Here is a 19112-nt window from a genome sequence, read left to right on the forward strand (position 1 = left end):
GTAACGAAACGTCTGCGGAACAACAAACCAGCTCGGCGAGCCAACCAACCTCAACACCCACAACCCGAGCTACAAATCTACTCCAAAACCTTAGGTGGCATGTCCCAAGGTTAGCTGTGACCTACATCTCCTGCTGTTTAAGTAAATTGGTAAAGGTTGTGAATGATTATGGCCAATTTCCCGTTTCGGGCCTGTTGGTCCAAAGGCATACATTAATTACAGAGCAAAGGGCCTCCACAGAAACTCCTCACTGTACTTGGAAGAATGAAGACATTTGGCTTGATTTCAAATGAAATTCCTCAGCAGAGGGTTTAGCCCTATTCCCAGTGGCAGGCTCATCTATCATTACAGTCCTGACACTTCCTGCACTCTGTGAGTATATGTGTGTGTGAGAGAGAAGGAAACGGACTCAGTTCTATACTCAAGAAAACTCCAGTATCTTCATAATATATACGCTCATACATAGAAGCCTCTTAAGTGATGCAAGAGGAGTTTGGTGTCAAATTTGATCCATGGATTTGTGCCGTCACTATGACAAACCACTTCCATTTTCTAAATTCTGTACAGCTTTATCCGTGCCTTCACTCATCTGTCACTGAAAACCTCATCCATATCTTTGTTACCTCCAGACTTGATTATTCCAATGTATTCCTGGTCAGCCTCCCACGTTCCACCTTGCACAGACCTGAGGTCATCTGAAATTGCTATACCTGTGTCCTAACACATACCAAGTTTCTGTTCATATGTCACATTTGTGCTCACTTCCATACCTCCCGGTTTAGCAATTCCTGGATTTTTGAAATCCTCATTCTTGTTTTCAAATACTACCATAGCTTCTTGCCCCTTTTCGAATTCTAGCTTCCTCCAGACATGCAACTGTCTGCAACATCTGCACTTTTTCAATTCTGGTCACATAAGCAACCCTGATTTAAGTAAACCCATCACTGGTGCCAATGCCGTTGGTGCCCTAAACATTACAATTTCCGTCCTTAAACCAATTCACCTCTCTTTCCAAGGCCAATCATTGCTTTCTGTAAAAAAAGGAATAAGCTTGCACTTAATTAGCACCTTACAAAATCTTGGGTCCTTCTACTTGTAATTTCAGCAAACACAGCATCTAATTTGTGCTCATTACAGTCTCACAAATATCAATGATCATTAATAATCAAATAAGACTTTTTATGGTGATGATGACTGAGGGATAAATATTGGCTGGGAGGTTTCTTGCTTTTCTTTGAAATGTAACAATGGATATTTTGTGTCTATCTGTGAAATAAGGTGAACCAAGGCCTTAATTTAATACCTCACCAGAAAGAGAGATGAAATAAAGCCAATGGTGAATTTCATATCCTTGCTTTTTGTTACTTGGTACAATATTAATCTACTGTCTTTGTACCTTTACGTAGGAATACTTGATCATTTAAAATATGCAGTAGCCTAACCTATGTTAAAGAACAGGAATTGCTACAAGCCAGAAACTTGAGCACAGCTGCAGAACAGCAGTAAGCTTTCGACTAGTCTTTTCTGCTTTAAAGCCTTTGAGCCCCATGTGTGCAGCGGAAGGCCAAGTGTTTATTTAACAGCACACTAAGATAAGCAACAATATGCTTTGGTTGGAATTCACAGGAATGGCACGCAACTCTGATGGAGCATCAGGATCTGTCTCCCCGCCTCATTGAAAACAATTTTTTTTTTGGCTTGTGAGTTTCCACTGTGGCTTGGTTCTGTTTACATGTGTTTGGGGGAGCAGCAGGCTCTTGTATTACCATTTGTTAAAGGGGCTTTGGCATTGCATGAGGAATTTTTTTGTTTGGGCAAAAGCCAGTGGTATCAGCAGTAAATACCCTTTTGAAGCCATTGCAAACGAGGCTGGACAAATTTCGATCACTAACTTCATGAAAAGCATTGGTCACATCAGAATGAACCCAATCTAAGTGCCCCTTCTCTGTGCCAATTTCCTTTTCACCTTGTTTTTAAAACAAATATAGTTATGGTCCTAGATTCCAAGACTGCTGATAAATCATTTAGCACAAGATTCCTGGTGATAGTGCTGAAAAACAAATTCAGCCACTCTTATTTTTTCAGCCAAACACAACTCCCTCAAAATTTACTGTCTCCCTCATTTGCTGCCAGAACATTCATTAGATTGAGTTTTCCACATTGCTAGGTTTCGTAATGAGAGTTGCCTCAGTGTTTGTCTTCTGCTAATTCTAAATAGAAAGGGGCGTAGATGTTTAGCCTCAGCCTGTTCTCAAACCCCTGAATACTCCTACGATTTTGATCAAATTTGGAGAATGATCGTAGTGCAAAGACCTTCCCAGACTCTTAAGGCTCAGTCAGTTTAATTAGCTGCAGCACTCAGAGTGACCTTTGCTACAATATTTAATCCATTTGCACTGTCCTTCCCTGGTGAATGTGGGGTTAACAAAATTTGGCAAATGTGGCAAATGAAAAGCTGGCTGATAGCCCCCACATCAAGAAAAAAAAAACTGAAGCCTTGATTGTCACCTTCTTTTTGCCCTTTGTAACAAGAGGAGCCCTCCTATTACTGCAATCAGACAGGCAACCATCTTCTATTTATTTTACTTAAGCCAACAGTCTGAAAATCAATCGGTTGGCCTGTTGTACAGGACCTCCATGTAGGCAGCATGTCAGAATCTCGTTGTTTATCCTTTCTGTAATCTTTTCCATTCTGAGGAAGGCTTGCTGAAAAATGCAGAGTTTGTTCAGCTGTTTATGGTGCATGCACCAAAGAAGAAATATTTACAACAACTTCTTTACACTAACCCACGCTATCTGACTGGCTCTCTAAACAAGACCTCCCTGACTGAAAGTCTACCTTGTGGTTCATTTAGTTCAATGTTTAGAAGAAAAATGACAGTTTGGACTTGCAAAATAGATTCCCTGTTTCTCATTATTTCTAAATGATACAGAGGGGAGAATATATTTTCCTGTTTCTCTATAAACATTTAACATTTCTGATCCTTCTCCCTCTGCCACCAATTTCTCTCTGAAAAACAGAGTTAGCCAGCAACCTTGTCCCGATCCTCTATCAAGAGCCATTCTGTGGGCTGACTCATTCTGGTTTTCAGTCTGTCATTGCCCGTCTTCTCCCAATATGCTGGCACAAATAACTTATCTGAGCAGATTCATCAGGAATTTCAAACACCTTCTACTCCTGTGCAATACAGCCAACACAGGCATAGGATTTTACTTGGTTCGAACATTTATTTTGTGACCGGTCAACTGATTAACTTGCAGTTTTATGAATAAAACGTGTATTACTGAACTAATGGGCTTCATCACATGACAGAACCTATGGTTCTGGTGTTTGATTCTGTTTGCAATATATGGTTCCACATCCTGTCAGTTATGGTTCAGTGGTAACACTCTTGCTTGTAAGTCAGAAGGTGTGCGTTCATGCTCCACATCAGAGTCTTCATGCATAGCCCAGGCTGGCACTCCACAGCTCTAATGAGGGAGTACAGTGCTGTTGGAGGAGTTGTCGGTTGGCTGAGACACTGAACATATGCTGTGTCTGCTCTCTTGGGGAGTTGTTTAAAAAACCCTGTGGCACTACTTCATATAATAGCAGTGGTGTTCTCCCTGGTGCCCCTCAAGTGACACCAAAAGCAGATTACTTCATTTCTACTTGTGGGGCTGTGTGCAAATTGGTTGCTATGTTTTCTGTATCTCAACATTTCAAAAGTGCTTCATTGGCTGTTAAGGCTTTGGAATGTCCTGAGGTCATGACAGGCGTCTTATAAATACAAGTCTTTCTTATATGGAACATGCTGTGACTGACTAATGCTGCATTTTGGAAAATATGGGTGCGGGAAGATATGGCAATCAAATGATCTTTGTTTTGTTTTTGCTATTGCTTTATATCCTAAAATCTTAATTGAAATTTCTCCTTGGCAAGGCCAGTTTCAACCTTTAAAGTGTATATCCATGACAGCCTGATGATGTTAAAGCTTGCAACTGCAGTACAAATTTCATCTGGATTTGGATCTCTCCCTTCCCAACGTGCTGGCCTTCAGCAATTGTATATGCAGGGGTCCATTTAGCTTAATGGCAGCAAGTCCCAGAAAAATAAGACGCTGCTCAGTCTCTGGCCCAGAAAATGCCTGTCCTTTAAGGGAAACTGTACTCCTGGCAAAATATGCTAGAATCTCTCTGTCCATCATTGTCTAGTGAGTTCTCCCAAAGTTAGAGCAGTGATCCAGGGTATGTTGGCCCCATGAGTCACGAGCCACTGAGGCTGATCTGACAAACTGCTGTAAAGTAAAACTATCAGCTCCATCTAATGGTATGGTTCAAGGAAGAACGGAAGCACATTCAGGAGGAAGAGGAAAGGAACTAAAAGTAGTTTCGCATTTATTTCATGACTACCTTTTACATTTTCTACATTATTTAAAATCTGACTCGTTCCATCTTACTCAAAGCAATGGATTTGGGACTTAAAACATTTATCCTGGTTCCCTCCGGAAGCCAGCATGTTAAATTCTAACTTCTGCTCTGGGAGTACTTATGGACTGGATATCTACTCAGTGTCATAGGTTACATCAATCAGATGAATAGGAATGACAGCTGAGTATCACCCTTACAGCGAGTGATGACAAGACTTAAAGCACTATTACATATGGGCATCAAATCTGCTACAGACACTGGAGGCGGCATCAGCACCTCAGCAACTCTACTGTGGGCATTTGTTATATCTTTAGCAAGATTTAAAGAATGCAGTTTATTAAAGTTGACATTCAGTGAATATTTAACCTGAAATGATAAAAACAGAGCTTTATTAGACTGCAGTTCTGCAGTAGATTGAGGTGCTCTATTGGTTTGATCCAGCACCACTTCGAGGGTAAGGAACATTTCAGCAATCATGTCATTTCTTTCAAACATGTACATCTTCAAAAAAAAGCCGTTTTACCATTCTAGCTACTGACTCCAATAGCACGACCATTCCAAAGATGAGGGCTACTGTCGATAGGCCATTCCAAAGCCTGTGTAAGCTGAATGTCACAGCCACTGAAAGTGGTGGCAACTGCCACCATCCACTTAAGAACCTCATTGAGCATCTAAACGGTAAGGACATTACAAGCCTTCATGACCAGACAGGGTCCCACCTGTCTCCTCCTACCTGAGTAAATACCTCACCACTGCCAGACTCACAGGTGGCATCAAACTCTGCTCAATGAAACTGAACCTCTAACAGAAAATCAACACAACCCATAACTGTCTATTTTCTAGCAGTGAAAACTGCTTCATAAGGTTCATGAGAGAAGTCATGATGGACAATTTGAAACCTAGTCCACCAGGCTTGAAACTGATAGGAACAAAAACGGAAAGAACTGTGGATGCTGTAAATCAGGAACAAAAACAGAAGTTGCTAGAAAAACTCAGCAGATCTGGCAGCATCTGTGAAGAAAAATCAGAGTTAACGTTTCGGGTCCGGTGACTCTTCATCAGTTCTGAAATGTTCGAAACTTCTGAAATGTTAACTCATTGAAGCTGATAGGATTGGGGTGCCATCCAGTTTTTCACCTTTCCCAATTTTACGCTCTATTAAAGTCAATGAGATGGGTGTAAATGTACCATCCACCTAGGCCTGTTGGTTTTCCAACAGTAGAGCTAGTTTAAAATTGCCCACATTTGCACTCCCTCTCAGTTGGCAAGCTGGTTAAAATCACCTCTCTTGTGTATCTTCTTGGTTTGGGAATAGCATTTAACAACGTTAGGGGCGGAGATAAAGAAATTGAAATAGAATTGAAAAGTCTTTTGAAACAGTTCTCCCATCTGTCTCATTTGTGGTGGAAATTGTAAAGGAAAAATCTTCCAGAAATACTTGCCCCTTCAACGTCCCTATTCAAAACCTACCTAATGATGAAGTCAAACTCAGAACCAGCCAACATCAGGACTCCGAGTAGAGTGGAGATTGCGCCGTCTATTACTGGTGCAAACATGTGTTCCAATGCCATAGCAGAACGTAAATTCCTATTTCCAATGGCAGTCAGGAAACCCTATAACATAATAAATAAGACATCTTTATATCTATGGTCAAATTGTACAAATATTAAAAAAATGCACTTAAACACTGAGTGGGAGTTGGTGCTGTAGTGATCTAGGGAATGGGCTAATGCTCTGAAATAAATGTAAAATGCTGTAGGTGTTGGAGATCTGAAATGAAAACAGAAAATGCTGGAGAAACTCAGCAAGTTGGGCAGTTTCTGTGGAGGGAGAAACAGGGTTCATGGTTTGAGTCCAATATGACTCTTCTTTGGAATATTGGAACAAGGTTTCAAATCTCACAGCAAAAGCTGATGGAATCTACATTCAATATAAACCTGGAAGAAAAAGCTAGTATAATGGCAAGCATGTAACTGTCCATTGTTGTAAACACTCATTTGTTATTTTAGTGAAGGAAATCTGCCACCCTCATCTGGTCTAGCCTACATGTAACTCCAGACCCACAGCAATGCGGTTGATTCTTAAATGCCACTCAGCTCAAGAGCAATTAAACTTGGGCAACAAATGCTGACTTTGTCAGTAATGCCAATATCCCATGAAAGAATAAAGAAACTTTCAAAATTAAACTAATGGATTTATCATAAACTCAAATGAAACTGCTAAATACGTCAGAAGCTTATTTCACTTTTGCTGCAAAACAAAAACACTGTATTTTCAGATTATTGTATGCGTGATGAGTCACAGTATTAAATCTATCCTGCAGCTAAATTAGTCCATTCCATATTTATAGTCTTATCAGCATCATCAGTTTGCATTTAATTGGAGCTTCAAGAGTAGAGTGTTTGACCAAGAGGCTTCACTGAAATAATACAGACAAAGAATACATTAGGAGCAATGGATAAAGGTCAATAAGTTTTTTCAAGGACAGTGGAGATGCTGAGAGGTGTGGGGAAGGAACAGCAGAGTTTAAGGCTTTGATAGTAGAAAGCACGGCTGGCAATAAAGGGGCAAAGAAAATAGGAGGCATGCAGAGATAAAAAGAAACCTGAAAGAGAGACAGCATCAGACCAAGACTTGACTGTGGATAAAAGTCATTGCCATGGTACGGGCTGCAGTTATCCTTGTTGGTAGTCATATGTAAGGAAGTACAGATCTACTCACCAGAGCTACATGGACAGTGAATTCCACTCCAATTCCAACAGATGCGATCAGGATCACTACAGGAATTGCACTCAGTTTGATGCCCATGAGCCCCATAATTCCAAAGAGTTCCACTGTCATCATGGCCAGAACAAATACCTGCAGATACACAACAGTAAATGAAGTTCTTAGACATGCATGGAAACCAGAAGTTCTCCATGTCTTGGGCCTAGGTGTCAAGAAATCAGTCTTCAATGGGTAGTGACTGAGTAAAGTACCTACAAGTGATTTGACCATGTATATGAAGCCCCATGTGAGTTAAATGATACTACTAAGCTATTCATTTAACCAAAATTTCCATTTAAAGCAAAGATTCAAAATACAGAGGCAGGGAAAGTACTAAAGAAATGTTAATAAAAGGATGAAAATTAGATGGTTTAGTTTTAATTGAGGAACTAATCAGCGGAATGGACATCACAAAATATATAGGATTGCATACTGCTCCAGAATAAAATTGGTGCAGAAAAGCATATATTATTCAGAATTCAATTAAGTTGTTTTTACAAAAAAAAAGTCATATCAGGTTGGGAAAATATTTTGCTGTTGGCTAGCTGATATGGAGTTTGCCAAAAGGGGACTTCTTCTCCCACTGCCCTTTTTGTTGTGCAGATCTTTTGAAACTAACAGATAAAAGAAACCTGAAGAAATAGTATGAGATGAGTGTGATAAGGACAATGCTCGTTAATAGTTATCCACTATGTTGCATGTTATAATATGTTGTGCATGTTGAAACATAGATGGAGCATTTTATATTGAATTATTTGCATTTCCTCAGACGACAGAATAATTTGACTGAAACAGATTCTCCCTTTACTTTCACCAGGTTATTCCATTGATGATGTCATGAACTGAATTACTGCAGGTTTCCACATTAGCACTTTAGTCAATGACATTATCCAGTAGAAAGTTCAAGGCAAAAGAAGAGGAAGTTCATAATTTTGGAATTAACATTTCAAGACTTGAGACATTCACCTCATTGACAAAATCAGAAAAAGCTTCCTGCAAATTCGAGGACTTACTTTAAGGGTTAACTTCAAAACCAGCGAGGAGAAAGATATTGCCCTTTGTAAGAAAATGCTGGAGCAAGGGGTTTGTTTATAATGTGTGCTTTTATCTTCCGCTGCAAGCTATTTAAATTTAAATTCCTCTAGTCCCCTCTAGCCCAGAACTGGAAAAGATGAGGTTAGCAGCAACTGAACATTCTCTCTGAACCTTGCTGCCATTATCATCTGTTAGGCATCGAGTTACAGGGGCCTCCCGTGATTTAATGTTTACAGGGAATGTCTACCACCTTTAAAATGGGGACAAGGAAACCTTTTATTTCCATTTTTTATTTCATACAAACAATATCCAATCAACTTTTATGCTCGCATGTTGACACTTAGCACATTTGACTCATGATTCAATGAACAACCAAGCATTTGTGCGCTTGTATGAAAATTGGTTCTGTCTTTACTTTTTTAGCTTCCCCGTACCTAGGTTATGATAAGATTCTTGCTTTGAAGTCAGCACAAGGCAGGTTTTGTCACGCAAACCCTGTTGTTTGACTGGTGCAAAAGGAACCATAGATAAATTCAAAGTCCTTCATAATGAAATTGAATAGGATTAATATACATGGATGAGTTTCCAGCATTTCATTGTTGTAAAGACATTATCACCTCTGTAACTAAACATCAAATAATGAAAAAGAAATTCAAATTACATTAAATAGCCCCTTTCACAATTTCAGCATGGTCCAAAGCACTCTATAGCCAATGAAGTGTAGTAACTGTTATAATATACTCATTTGTACACAGCAATTTCCAATGAACAGCAATTGTTTGACGACCAGATAATCTATCTTTTTAACCTGGAGACGGATTGAGGGATATATATTATCCAAGACACTGGTGGCTAACATTCCTGCACTTCTTTGAAATAATGTTGTGGTAAGATCTCATTCAATGAACAGTTCTTCCAACAATATTACACTCCCTTAAGGCTATAGTGGTCTCTAAACCTAAACTTCTTTGCCCAAATCTTTGGAATGGGACTTGAACCCACAGCTTTGTGACTCAGAGGTGAGGATACTACCAGCTCAGCCATGGTTGACAAACAAAAAATGTTTTTTTAAATTCCAAAGTGATGTTCTTTTAAACAGAGTTTTCAAGGAAAATATTATTATGCCAACATGTCTGTGCCTCAAAACTGTAAAAAGAGGACTTTGCATCCCAGCTGCATTGACCTATCCTTTCCCCATAATTATTTTCCAATCTAAGTCAAACTAAAAACTGTCTGTGGTCCTTAAGGGAAGGCAAATGTTGAGGTACAGCTCATCCTTCAGTCTTGGCGCTAGTGCCTGCTGACTGTTTTGTGGCCAACTAAACAAATTGAAGTTTCTGATATTGTAATCCCACATGTGATGAAGCCATCCTGTGAAGCTCAGCAATGGGTCAGTTTAATAGATCCCTAAGAGTAAAATATGAGGCTGCAGTTGAGTGGAGGGTGTCTTGAGAGGTGGAAGGGGGTGCGCTGTATGAGATGAAATCTCAAATTACCAACTGTAAAACTTGAGTAGTTTATGAAAATCAACCAAAGGCCCTGAATTCATTTACATCCTTGTAACCTTACCCCAGTTATCTGCTCATTTTCCATTTTTGAACTCACTCTTAATCACATGTACTTAAAAAAAATAACAAATTCTCTTGTTGAAATTTTGCATTTTAGAAAATACTGAGAACAGATGATGGTAATGTTGAGGTGGTGTAACAAGGCAACTGGGATGTGTTCTGTGGTTCACTTATTCACTGCATAAATTCACTGAGCTCCTGGAGATCAAGATAACATCACATGGTCTCTCACCAGAGAAGGTTGTTCAAGCAGAAAATTAAAATAAATTCAAGATACAACAAGATATCACTGGAGACAAGAACTTTTGAGGGTTATGGTGAGATAATGCATAAATTGGAAGTACAGAAGGATCTGGATGTCCTGGCACATGAATCATAAAATGTTAGTAAGTAGGCACAGCGAGGAACTAGAAAGCCAAATGGAACGCTGGTATTTATTACAAGAGGAATGAAATATTAAAGTAGGGAAATTTTACTGCAGCTGTGCAATGCCTCAGTGAGACTACATCTGGAGTACTGTATACAATTCTGGTCTCCTGATTCGAAAAGGGACATAATTTCATTGGAAACAGTTCAGAGAAGGTTCACTCACTCATTCCTGGGAGTGTCAAGGGGATCAAGGGTTATGGGGAGAAAGCGAGAGAATGGGGTTGAGAAACTTATCAACCATGATTGAAAGGCAGAGCAGACTCGATGGGCCGAATGGCCTAATTTCTGCTCCTATGTCTAATGGTCTAAAGCTTATCTTATGAAGAAAGGTTGAACAGGTTGTACCTTTACCTATTGGAGTTTAGAGGAATGAAAGGAGACCTAATCGAAAAATATAAAATTCTGAGGGATCTTGACTGAGTAACTCTGACAGGACATTTCCCCTTGAAGGAGAGACTAGAACTGATGGGCACAGTATACGAATAAGATATCTCACTTTTAATGTGGAGATTTATTTTCTCTGAGGACAGGTCATTAGGCCGTGGAATTCAGAAAACTATGGAGGCTGTGACATTGAACTTATTTCAAGGTTGAGTTAGATTTTTGACAGACAATGGAACCAAGGGATTATAGTGGGCAGACAGCAAAGTGAAATTGAGATCCTAGTCAGATCAGGCATGATCTTTTTGAATGGTAGAACAAGTTTGAAGGTTCCAACAGTCTTCTCCTGGTCCTAACTCCAATATACCAAAAAGGAATAAGCTCATTGTACTTATTGGTTGGTATCTATTCCTAAACATTTTCATGTTCTTCAGTAATTATTGTCATAAAACTCCAAATCATATATGTCACATATACAATATAGGAGCTCTTTGACAACATTATACTGTATCTGTGTTATAAATGACCTGATAATGTGTTCTTTTTAATGATGTTTGTTGATGGACAGATATTGACAAAACCACAGCTCAATAGTGACATGGAATCATTTCCAATGTCCTGAGGGGGTAGATTGGGATCAATGTATCATCTCTTTGAGAAGATGGCACCTCTCTCAGTATTGCACTGGAGTGTCAACCTGGATTTTACGCTTGAGTCTCTGGTATGAGACTTGAGTCCAAAAACCTTTGGTTCAGAGGCAACACTGTTTCTATTAAGGCAGAACAGAGACACACTTGGCTTTGCAAAATCTTATTCATTTTACATTTGTCAATATGAAGTATGTACACAGATTCCTTTCCAAAAGAATCAGTCTTTGGCAGCTTTCTCTTGAAGCTGGGTTTGCTTTTCATGGTATTATTAACTAGGCTTTGGAAAAATGCCTTGCGGTGACCCCTCCTGGCCAACAGGCCTCTCCCTCCTTAGTGTGAAATCCTTCCCAGCCACTCTCCTGCTATAACCCGTCAGTTACTGATGGATGGATTTAGCACTTGAAGGTCAAGTCAAGGACAATTCTTTCCCCAAATTCAGACAGACGGGGATGTGGGTATCCCTTGAGCACTGACTATTTTATCACTGTTTTCTTAAATGATTACTTCCCACTGTACTCCATCAACCTCAAACAATATCCCCTACAAGTTAATTTATTGGCAACTGTGAGCGATTCTGCAGAGACTAGTGAAGTTATAAAAATGAAGGTATCGTGCTGTATTTTCTCTGGCAATTGTATTGTCAACTTTAACTTATTTTTAAAGCATTGATTGATCTTGTAACTAAATGTTACAACGACTTGACTAGCAACCCAAAAGCTTTCCAATGTCCTTGCAAGGAATACAACGGCTAGTGCTATCTTTGCTCCTCCCGGGAATAACTGGAAAGGCTCCAAACATGTTGTATCACTGTCAATGAAACGGGAACTTTTTTTCGAACATGAAGGCTATTATCGTCAAAGTGTCATTGTTATCAGGTCATGACAGCATATGAGGAGGCCATTTGGCCCACTGAGCTGTTGTTAGCCCTCTGAAAAGTAATCCAGTCAACTCTGTTGCCCCGTTCCAAGCTTGTAGCCCCGCAAATTTATCAAGCTGTGGTCTCAATTATATTTTTGTATTATATTCTTCCTTCCAAAAAAACAAAGGCAAGTTCTCAATTTCTAAGTGTTTTAGGACCCTAACCGTGTGAAAATGGAATTGTTTGGTCAAAAATACTGGGAAGAGGGGTTATTGTCACAACTGGATGTGCCACCAATTGCAGGATCAATTTAGCAAAGTTTAAATCAAACTGTACAGCTTGCGTGTGCAAAATAATAACAAATGTTTCAATACACTTTATCACACAGAGTTCTAGGTTTTTGTTCTTAACTTGAGGTAACAGCGGTATGTTATTCCTGAATAGATCACGGTGAGATCTGCATGCATTCTCTCACACATAAGAACATGCGACATCTCATTCTCATTGTTTGTGCTTGTAGGTTATGTAGCATTGGTAATGTTGACTTTAAATATTTCTATGATTATTTCTTGCTAAACATAAAATTGCAAAATGCTACTTTTCGAGTATCTCCCCTCTTGGGTTTCTCTCTGTAACGTATGACTTTACATTCATAAGCAGAATTGCTAAATAAACAGCCAATGATAACAGGTAATGAAGAACCACTGGAAGACACCTAGAAGCTGCTGGTATACTAAACTCTCCACTGGGGTAGTGGTGTAGTGTGGAGATGAGAAAAACAAGATAACTGAAAAATATATAAGAAAAAAATGAAAGGAATCCATACCTGATCTCTAACCACCTAAACACTCCATTTGTGGGAGACAGGATTCTGGATATAACTCTTTAAGAGGTCCAGTAGTTGAATACAATGAAAAAATCTTGCAACAAAATTGAAACATTTTGAAAGAAACAACACTGCAAAATATGTCTGCCTCATCAGGTCTACCCATCATGTTAATGTTGTCATGGTAATTATAATATAGACACTTACAATGATGCCGGCTGTCCAAGGATTGAGCAGCAGAAGTGCACACACCAGAAATGTGCAGGCCAACACAATGCTGACAGAGAGTAGAAACCAATGCCTTAGGCCAATGTACTGCTCCCAGAACAGGAAAGGGTAACCATTGGGATAGGTGAGCAACCCTTTCTTCGTGAATTCTTCACATATTGCTCTGACGCTCTCGATGGCTTCGATGAAATCTGAAGTTTGCTGCAGGCCAGTCAAGTAGAAAGGGAACTGGGCAAACTCGATCAGCTCAGCAGCAGGAACTGGTTGAAAGAAGGACACAGAAAAAGTTAACCTTCATGATACTCAATGAAGTTATACAATGTGATCCTACTACAATACGTTTTATTCCTACTGCGGACAGTTATAGGTTAAAGACATATCCTTCATCTATTCTAATATTGTACAGGAAATGTCATTGCTGTAGCAACATAACCAGGATTCTATATATCCCCATTTCAAAGAACTACTGACCAATCCATCTTTGGCTTATATTAATTGGCACAGTAGCACTGGAATTTTGGCCTTTATTGCATGGGAGATGGAGTACAAAAACTGTGCGGGGCACTGGTGAGACCAATCCTGATATACAACTTACATTTTTGCTTTCCACATTTGAGAAATACTTGTATAGGAGATCATTCAGAGAAGGCTTACTACGTTGATTTATTGGATGAAGGACTTATAGGATGCAGTTTGGGTGTACACTCTGGAATTTAGAAGAACGAATGGTGCTTTATTGAAACACAAAATTCTGAGGTCAGATGCAGAGAGATATTTCAATTTGTGAGAGAAATGAGAAGTCGGTGGCACAGTTTCAAAATAAATCTTAATCACTTAAAATAGAAATGAGGAAAAATTTCTTATGCTCCAACGTGGGAAGCAAAGATGTGCGTTGTACTCCATCTTGCTAATCTTTGACATTTTCTACCTCAGAAAGCATTACAAGTGGGGTCATTGAAAAGATTTATGCTGCAGTACCGGCCGATTTTTTGATCTAAAGGTTATTAGAGGCGGGTGGAAAAATGGAATGAAGGCCTATTTCTGATGTCCTTACGCATTGACTGCAGCAGGTGCTATGAGGCTGCTGCAAAAGAGATTTGCTGGTGGGGATTAGGTTTGGTATGGCACATCTGAATGCTTTAGACAGGACTCGACCATTTGGTGTGGTCAGTGCATGTCCAGCGACCTCTGCAAATGGGTCACGGGGTTGTTAGCTGCTGGCTGTGACTGCTCACAACAGGTGTTTGCTGCTAATTAGGTGAAGAAGGTCAGCAGCGCTGTGACAATACAGAAAGCCATCAGCACCTAGAGGGCATGACTGATAGCAACAGATGACTTGAAACAGACAGGAGACCACTTTACATCGAGTCTCATTAACATTGCCAGACTCCGAGATGCATTATAAGGTTAGGGTTTGTCTCTCAAGTCACCCAGAATTGTCTCCTGACTAAGATGCCTGTGGTCAGCATAATTTTAATTCTCTCTATCCCTAGCCCACCCTGGGGTCCTTTCAGTGTTTTATTTCCTCAAAGCTAGTCAGAACGTCCTCAAAGGAGCTAGCAACCGTACTTTAATTGACTCATCCTGCTTTAGTCTATATTTTACTATAAAAGAAAGTACAGACGAGCATTTGTGTTTTTTGATTCCAAGAATCAATACCAAGATATACTGTAAGTCTACACATCTTGTGCCATCACTATTGTTACAGTAGTTTGGTTTTGAACAGTCGGCTAGTTAACTCCTCTTAAGACTGTGGGTCACTGAACCGCATAGCAACAACTGATGGCAATGTGAGACTTACATAAAATAAATTCAGCATGCCAAGTAATAAATGAGATTTTTAAATTAATTCACAGGATGTGGATGTCACTGGCTAGGCCAACATTTATTGCTCCCTGCTAACTGCCCAGAGTCAACTGCATTACTGTGGGGCTGGAGTCACGTGTAGGTCACTCTGGGTAAAGATGGCAGTTTTCTTTTCTAAAAGATATTAGTGAACCAGATGGCTTTTTCTGACATTCAACAATAGTCTCATGGCCATCAACGGGCGGCACGGTGGCTCAGTGGTTAGCACTGCTGCCTCACAGTGCCAGGAACCTGAGTTCGATTCCACCCTTGGGTAACTGTCTGTGTGGAGTTTGCACATTCTCCCCGTGTCTGCGCGGGTTTCCTCCGGGTTCTCTGGTTTCCTCCCACAGTCCAAAGATGTGCAGGCTACGTGGATTGGCTAGGCTAAATTGCCCATAGCGTTCAGGGATGCGTAGATTCCGTGGGCTATAGAGGATGGGTCTGTGTGGGATGCTCTGAGGGTCGGTGTGGACTTGTTGGACCAAACGGCCTATTTCCACACTGAAGGGATTCTATGAATACACTCATAATTCCAAACTGACTAACTGAACAAAAATTCTGCCCTCTGCCGTGACAGGATTCTAATCCAGGTTTCCTGAGCCTCTGGATTAATAGTCTAGCAATAATACCACTTGGCCAAGTTGTGAGAATAAGTTACAGAGTGCATGTGGGAAGGAAGAAAACCACTAAGAAAATCACACATTCCTGCCATCTAGAAAAAGATGACCAGAATTTATTTTAGGTTTGGGGAGGTGAGTGGGGGAATGCAATACCACTGAGCCTCTGTTCACTACATTAATGAACTTTTTCTTCACTGTCTGACTGGAAGCAGTTTATAAGTAAGCTTTAACAGCATGCTGTATGATTTATATTCTGGAGTTCTCCTCAAGACAAGGCAGTTTGCTCAGTGATACAGGACTCTGGGACACATTTTGCAATACTTACTTCTCAAGTTCTCTCCAGTTGTGTCATATCTGTCGTGAATCCATTCAGGTGGGTGGGGATTGAAGTTCGCTTGAGATGCAGCGTAACCCAATGGATCGTTACTGACCCACACCGTCAGATAGATGTAAAAGGTATCAGGGTTGATGATTCCATTCTCATCCACCAACTTCCTTGAAGTCAACTGTCGTAAAGAAAGCAAGGAAGTCATTACTGCATCTCTTTAGCCTCAGGTGAGACACAGAAAAAAATGGTACACTCTCTGTTCACAGAAATACATGAGTTACAAAGTTTACATTAATGACGCTGTAGAGTTGGTACTCAGTAAAGTAAAGATATCTGTGGTGGGGAACAGAATTTTTGTCAGAATTTTTATATCATATAAACATAATAGGCAGGAGAAGAACAGATGGTGCACCCAGCTTGACCATTACAGTCTTATTGATCAGGATTCTCATAGCCTCTCCACTCAACACGGAACATGTAATCTCCTGAAAAACACAGGAAAAACCCTAAACTAATGAAGTATGAAGGAGCCTGAAGAATTTATTTTCAACCATTGAGAGTGATTAAAGCAAGTTCCAGGAAATTACAGTGACTGTGAAACACATCACTCACTATAATCATCAAATCAGATACGACACTAGTTAGATTTGAAGCAAAGTTCTCTCTACTCTGCTTCAAGTTTATGCCCTCCCTCAGCTCTAGACTGCTATCCAGGCACCAGTTGACACTCCCTGCATCAGATGCCTTTGTAATTTGAATGCTGCTGCTAACTGAGTGCCAAATTAAGGGTGTTAGTTAAAGGGGATTTCCATCCTATGAATCAGGATTCGATTCAAACCCAGATCTTAAACTGTGCGCGCTAACCAGCCACGCCATTCAGATCAGATATTGTTACATTGAAGGTAATTTTCAACTTATTTAACTCCAGCCTACAGAGACCAGCAAAACAACGACAGTACTTGTCCTGACAATTCTAAAACATGTTTGCTTATCCTGCTCACCTGGTTATAGTTGAAGGGCTCTTTTTTGTTTCCAGTTTGTATGAGTAATTTATAAGCGAGGACTCCATCTTCAGAGCCATTGCGGTAACTCTCCCTGGTGATTTTGCCTGTCTGCCAGTCTTCGTCAAACGCAGCCTGCAACCCTAGGTGAGGAAGTCAACAGCACATGAGGAGTCAGAAGGGATGGCCTGTAATTACTGTAACGCTAGGGAGAAATGGCTTTTAATCTGAGTTTAGAAAGAGCTTCTCCTTGTACATGGATGCGGATAGAATGATATGGTGGACGAGTACTTTATAGTCCATAGCAGTCAAATTAACAATTATCAAAACGTTTATCCTTGATGAGACAACAAGAGCAAACGTGTTGTCAAATTCAGCGTAAGTTTTCCTAAACTAACAAATATATCTGACATTCCTCTTCATCACTTGGGAAAATCATCTGGCAGAGAGGATTGTTCAGCTATTAGAGAAAGAGCCAAATAATTTCAACAGATGAGCTATAGCCTTATCCCAATGTTGTGAAAATAAATATACACACAAACATATACTAACTAGTTTAACCACTTGTCAGACCATATGTTACTTTAAAACAATAAGATGGCCAGCAATGAAAATAAGGTGGGAAAAATTACAGTGCAGTCTCAAGTATTAAAGAGTGTCAACTGTTACACTCTCGAAAAGTGCTTATTCTACACAATGCATTTAAAATTTAATGAATGATAGATGAGCACATTACTGCACAACAGCTAATTATCCTGCAGAATTTTATCAAGCAGTGTAGGAAGAAGTTTATCCTGTGCGTAGACTGTGTTATGACCACCCTGCAAGTGCTTAGTGCTGAAATAGAATAACAAAGATGGAAAAGTTCCATTCTGTAATATCAACCTTGATGAGTACTAAGTTGTGCCCTGAAATGCAAAAATGAATATAATACAATTACCGAAACAAAACTTTTCTGAATAATTCAGCTGCCACCACCATTTAATCTGGTGGTTTAAAAAACGCACTTCAAAAGCTGTAATTTAACATCACTGGAAAAAACCCACATTAAGATCTGGGAAAGCCTGGGGTGTATTATACGGCACTGTGTGCAAGTTTAATTTTTATTTTTAGTATGTTGAATAGTACCCTGTGTGGTCCAACAGAAAAAGATATACTGTCTTTTTAAAAGCAATAGTCTGTTCAATCTGTTACGGCTGTGACAAAGGCATTTTTTAAAACCAGTAAATTCCATCTGGCAAACACTTTGAACATTTAAGAATCTTCGCTTTTATTGTGCGTGCGTGCGTGCGTGTGTGTGTGTGTGTGTGTGTGTGTGTTTCTCAATCTATTTCTTTCTATCTGTGCCTCTGACAGTGGAAGCGTTGTAAAATGCTCAAATACGGCAATGGTTTTATTATTCATTCAGATCCCCAAAAGATGGTACAAATAAAACAATATTCTCATGAAATGCATGATTTAAAGTTCATGGCTTTGGAAATATCCTTATTATAAATAAATAATCTGCATTCACAATCACTGTTTTCCCATGATTTTTGGATGGAAGGAAATGGTTAAGTGTCCTTTAACAAGAAGGTCTTCAATCAGCTGTGGCAACATGGGTCGGCTAAGCTGGAAGATGCAGCCTTCACATTTAAGTTTGATATCTTTGATATTTTGATGGAACTAACTGGAGAGTATGATGGGATGATCATTAAGACTTGAAAAGATTTGCCTCCTTTTTTTTTAAAGAAAATAACTCACTTGAATCTCCATGCAGTGTCTGTCAACAATGTAGGTTCGAAAAAAATGTTGGTGCGGAGATTTGGGTCAAGGGTTTCAAAGCTTGAGCATTTCTGGCAATCAGAAGCTTTGGAGAGGATTGCAACTACAGTCGGTAAATGCCTAAGCTGAGAAGAGCTGTATGGAGTGAGTGTACCTGCCTAATATCAGACCAAAGGGCCCTGTCAAGGAAAAAGTAAAATGCCACCCGCCTGTCAGGTGTCATGGCATTAGCACACCCACGTATAACTGGTCAAGAGTATAAAGGACAACAAGGTGCAGGGCTGGATGAACACAGCAGGCCAAGCAGCATCATAGGAGCCTCTCTGCTCCTATGATGCTGCTTGGCCTGCTATGTTCATCCAGCCCTGCACCTTGTTGTCTCGGATTCTCCAGCATCTG

General features: G+C 39.9%; 1 protein-coding gene across 1 annotated transcript in view; it reads right to left on the reverse strand.

Annotated features, from left to right (window-relative positions):
- The window catches only part of ptch2 (patched 2), a 116238-nt gene that overhangs the window by 11881 nt on the left and 85245 nt on the right, over positions 1-19112 (reverse strand). Inside the window, exons 16-20 of the mRNA XM_020519125.2 lie at positions 16950-17092; positions 15946-16126; positions 13132-13412; positions 7132-7269; positions 5881-6023 (exon numbers count right to left, since the gene is read on the reverse strand). Coding sequence (XP_020374714.1) covers positions 5881-6023; positions 7132-7269; positions 13132-13412; positions 15946-16126; positions 16950-17092 — 886 coding nt within the window. The remainder of the gene's footprint in view (positions 1-5880; positions 6024-7131; positions 7270-13131; positions 13413-15945; positions 16127-16949; positions 17093-19112) is intronic.

Source organism: Rhincodon typus, chromosome 10, assembly GCF_021869965.1.
Source record: "Rhincodon typus isolate 14 chromosome 10, sRhiTyp1.1, whole genome shotgun sequence".
Taxonomy (NCBI): Eukaryota; Metazoa; Chordata; class Chondrichthyes; order Orectolobiformes; family Rhincodontidae; genus Rhincodon; species Rhincodon typus.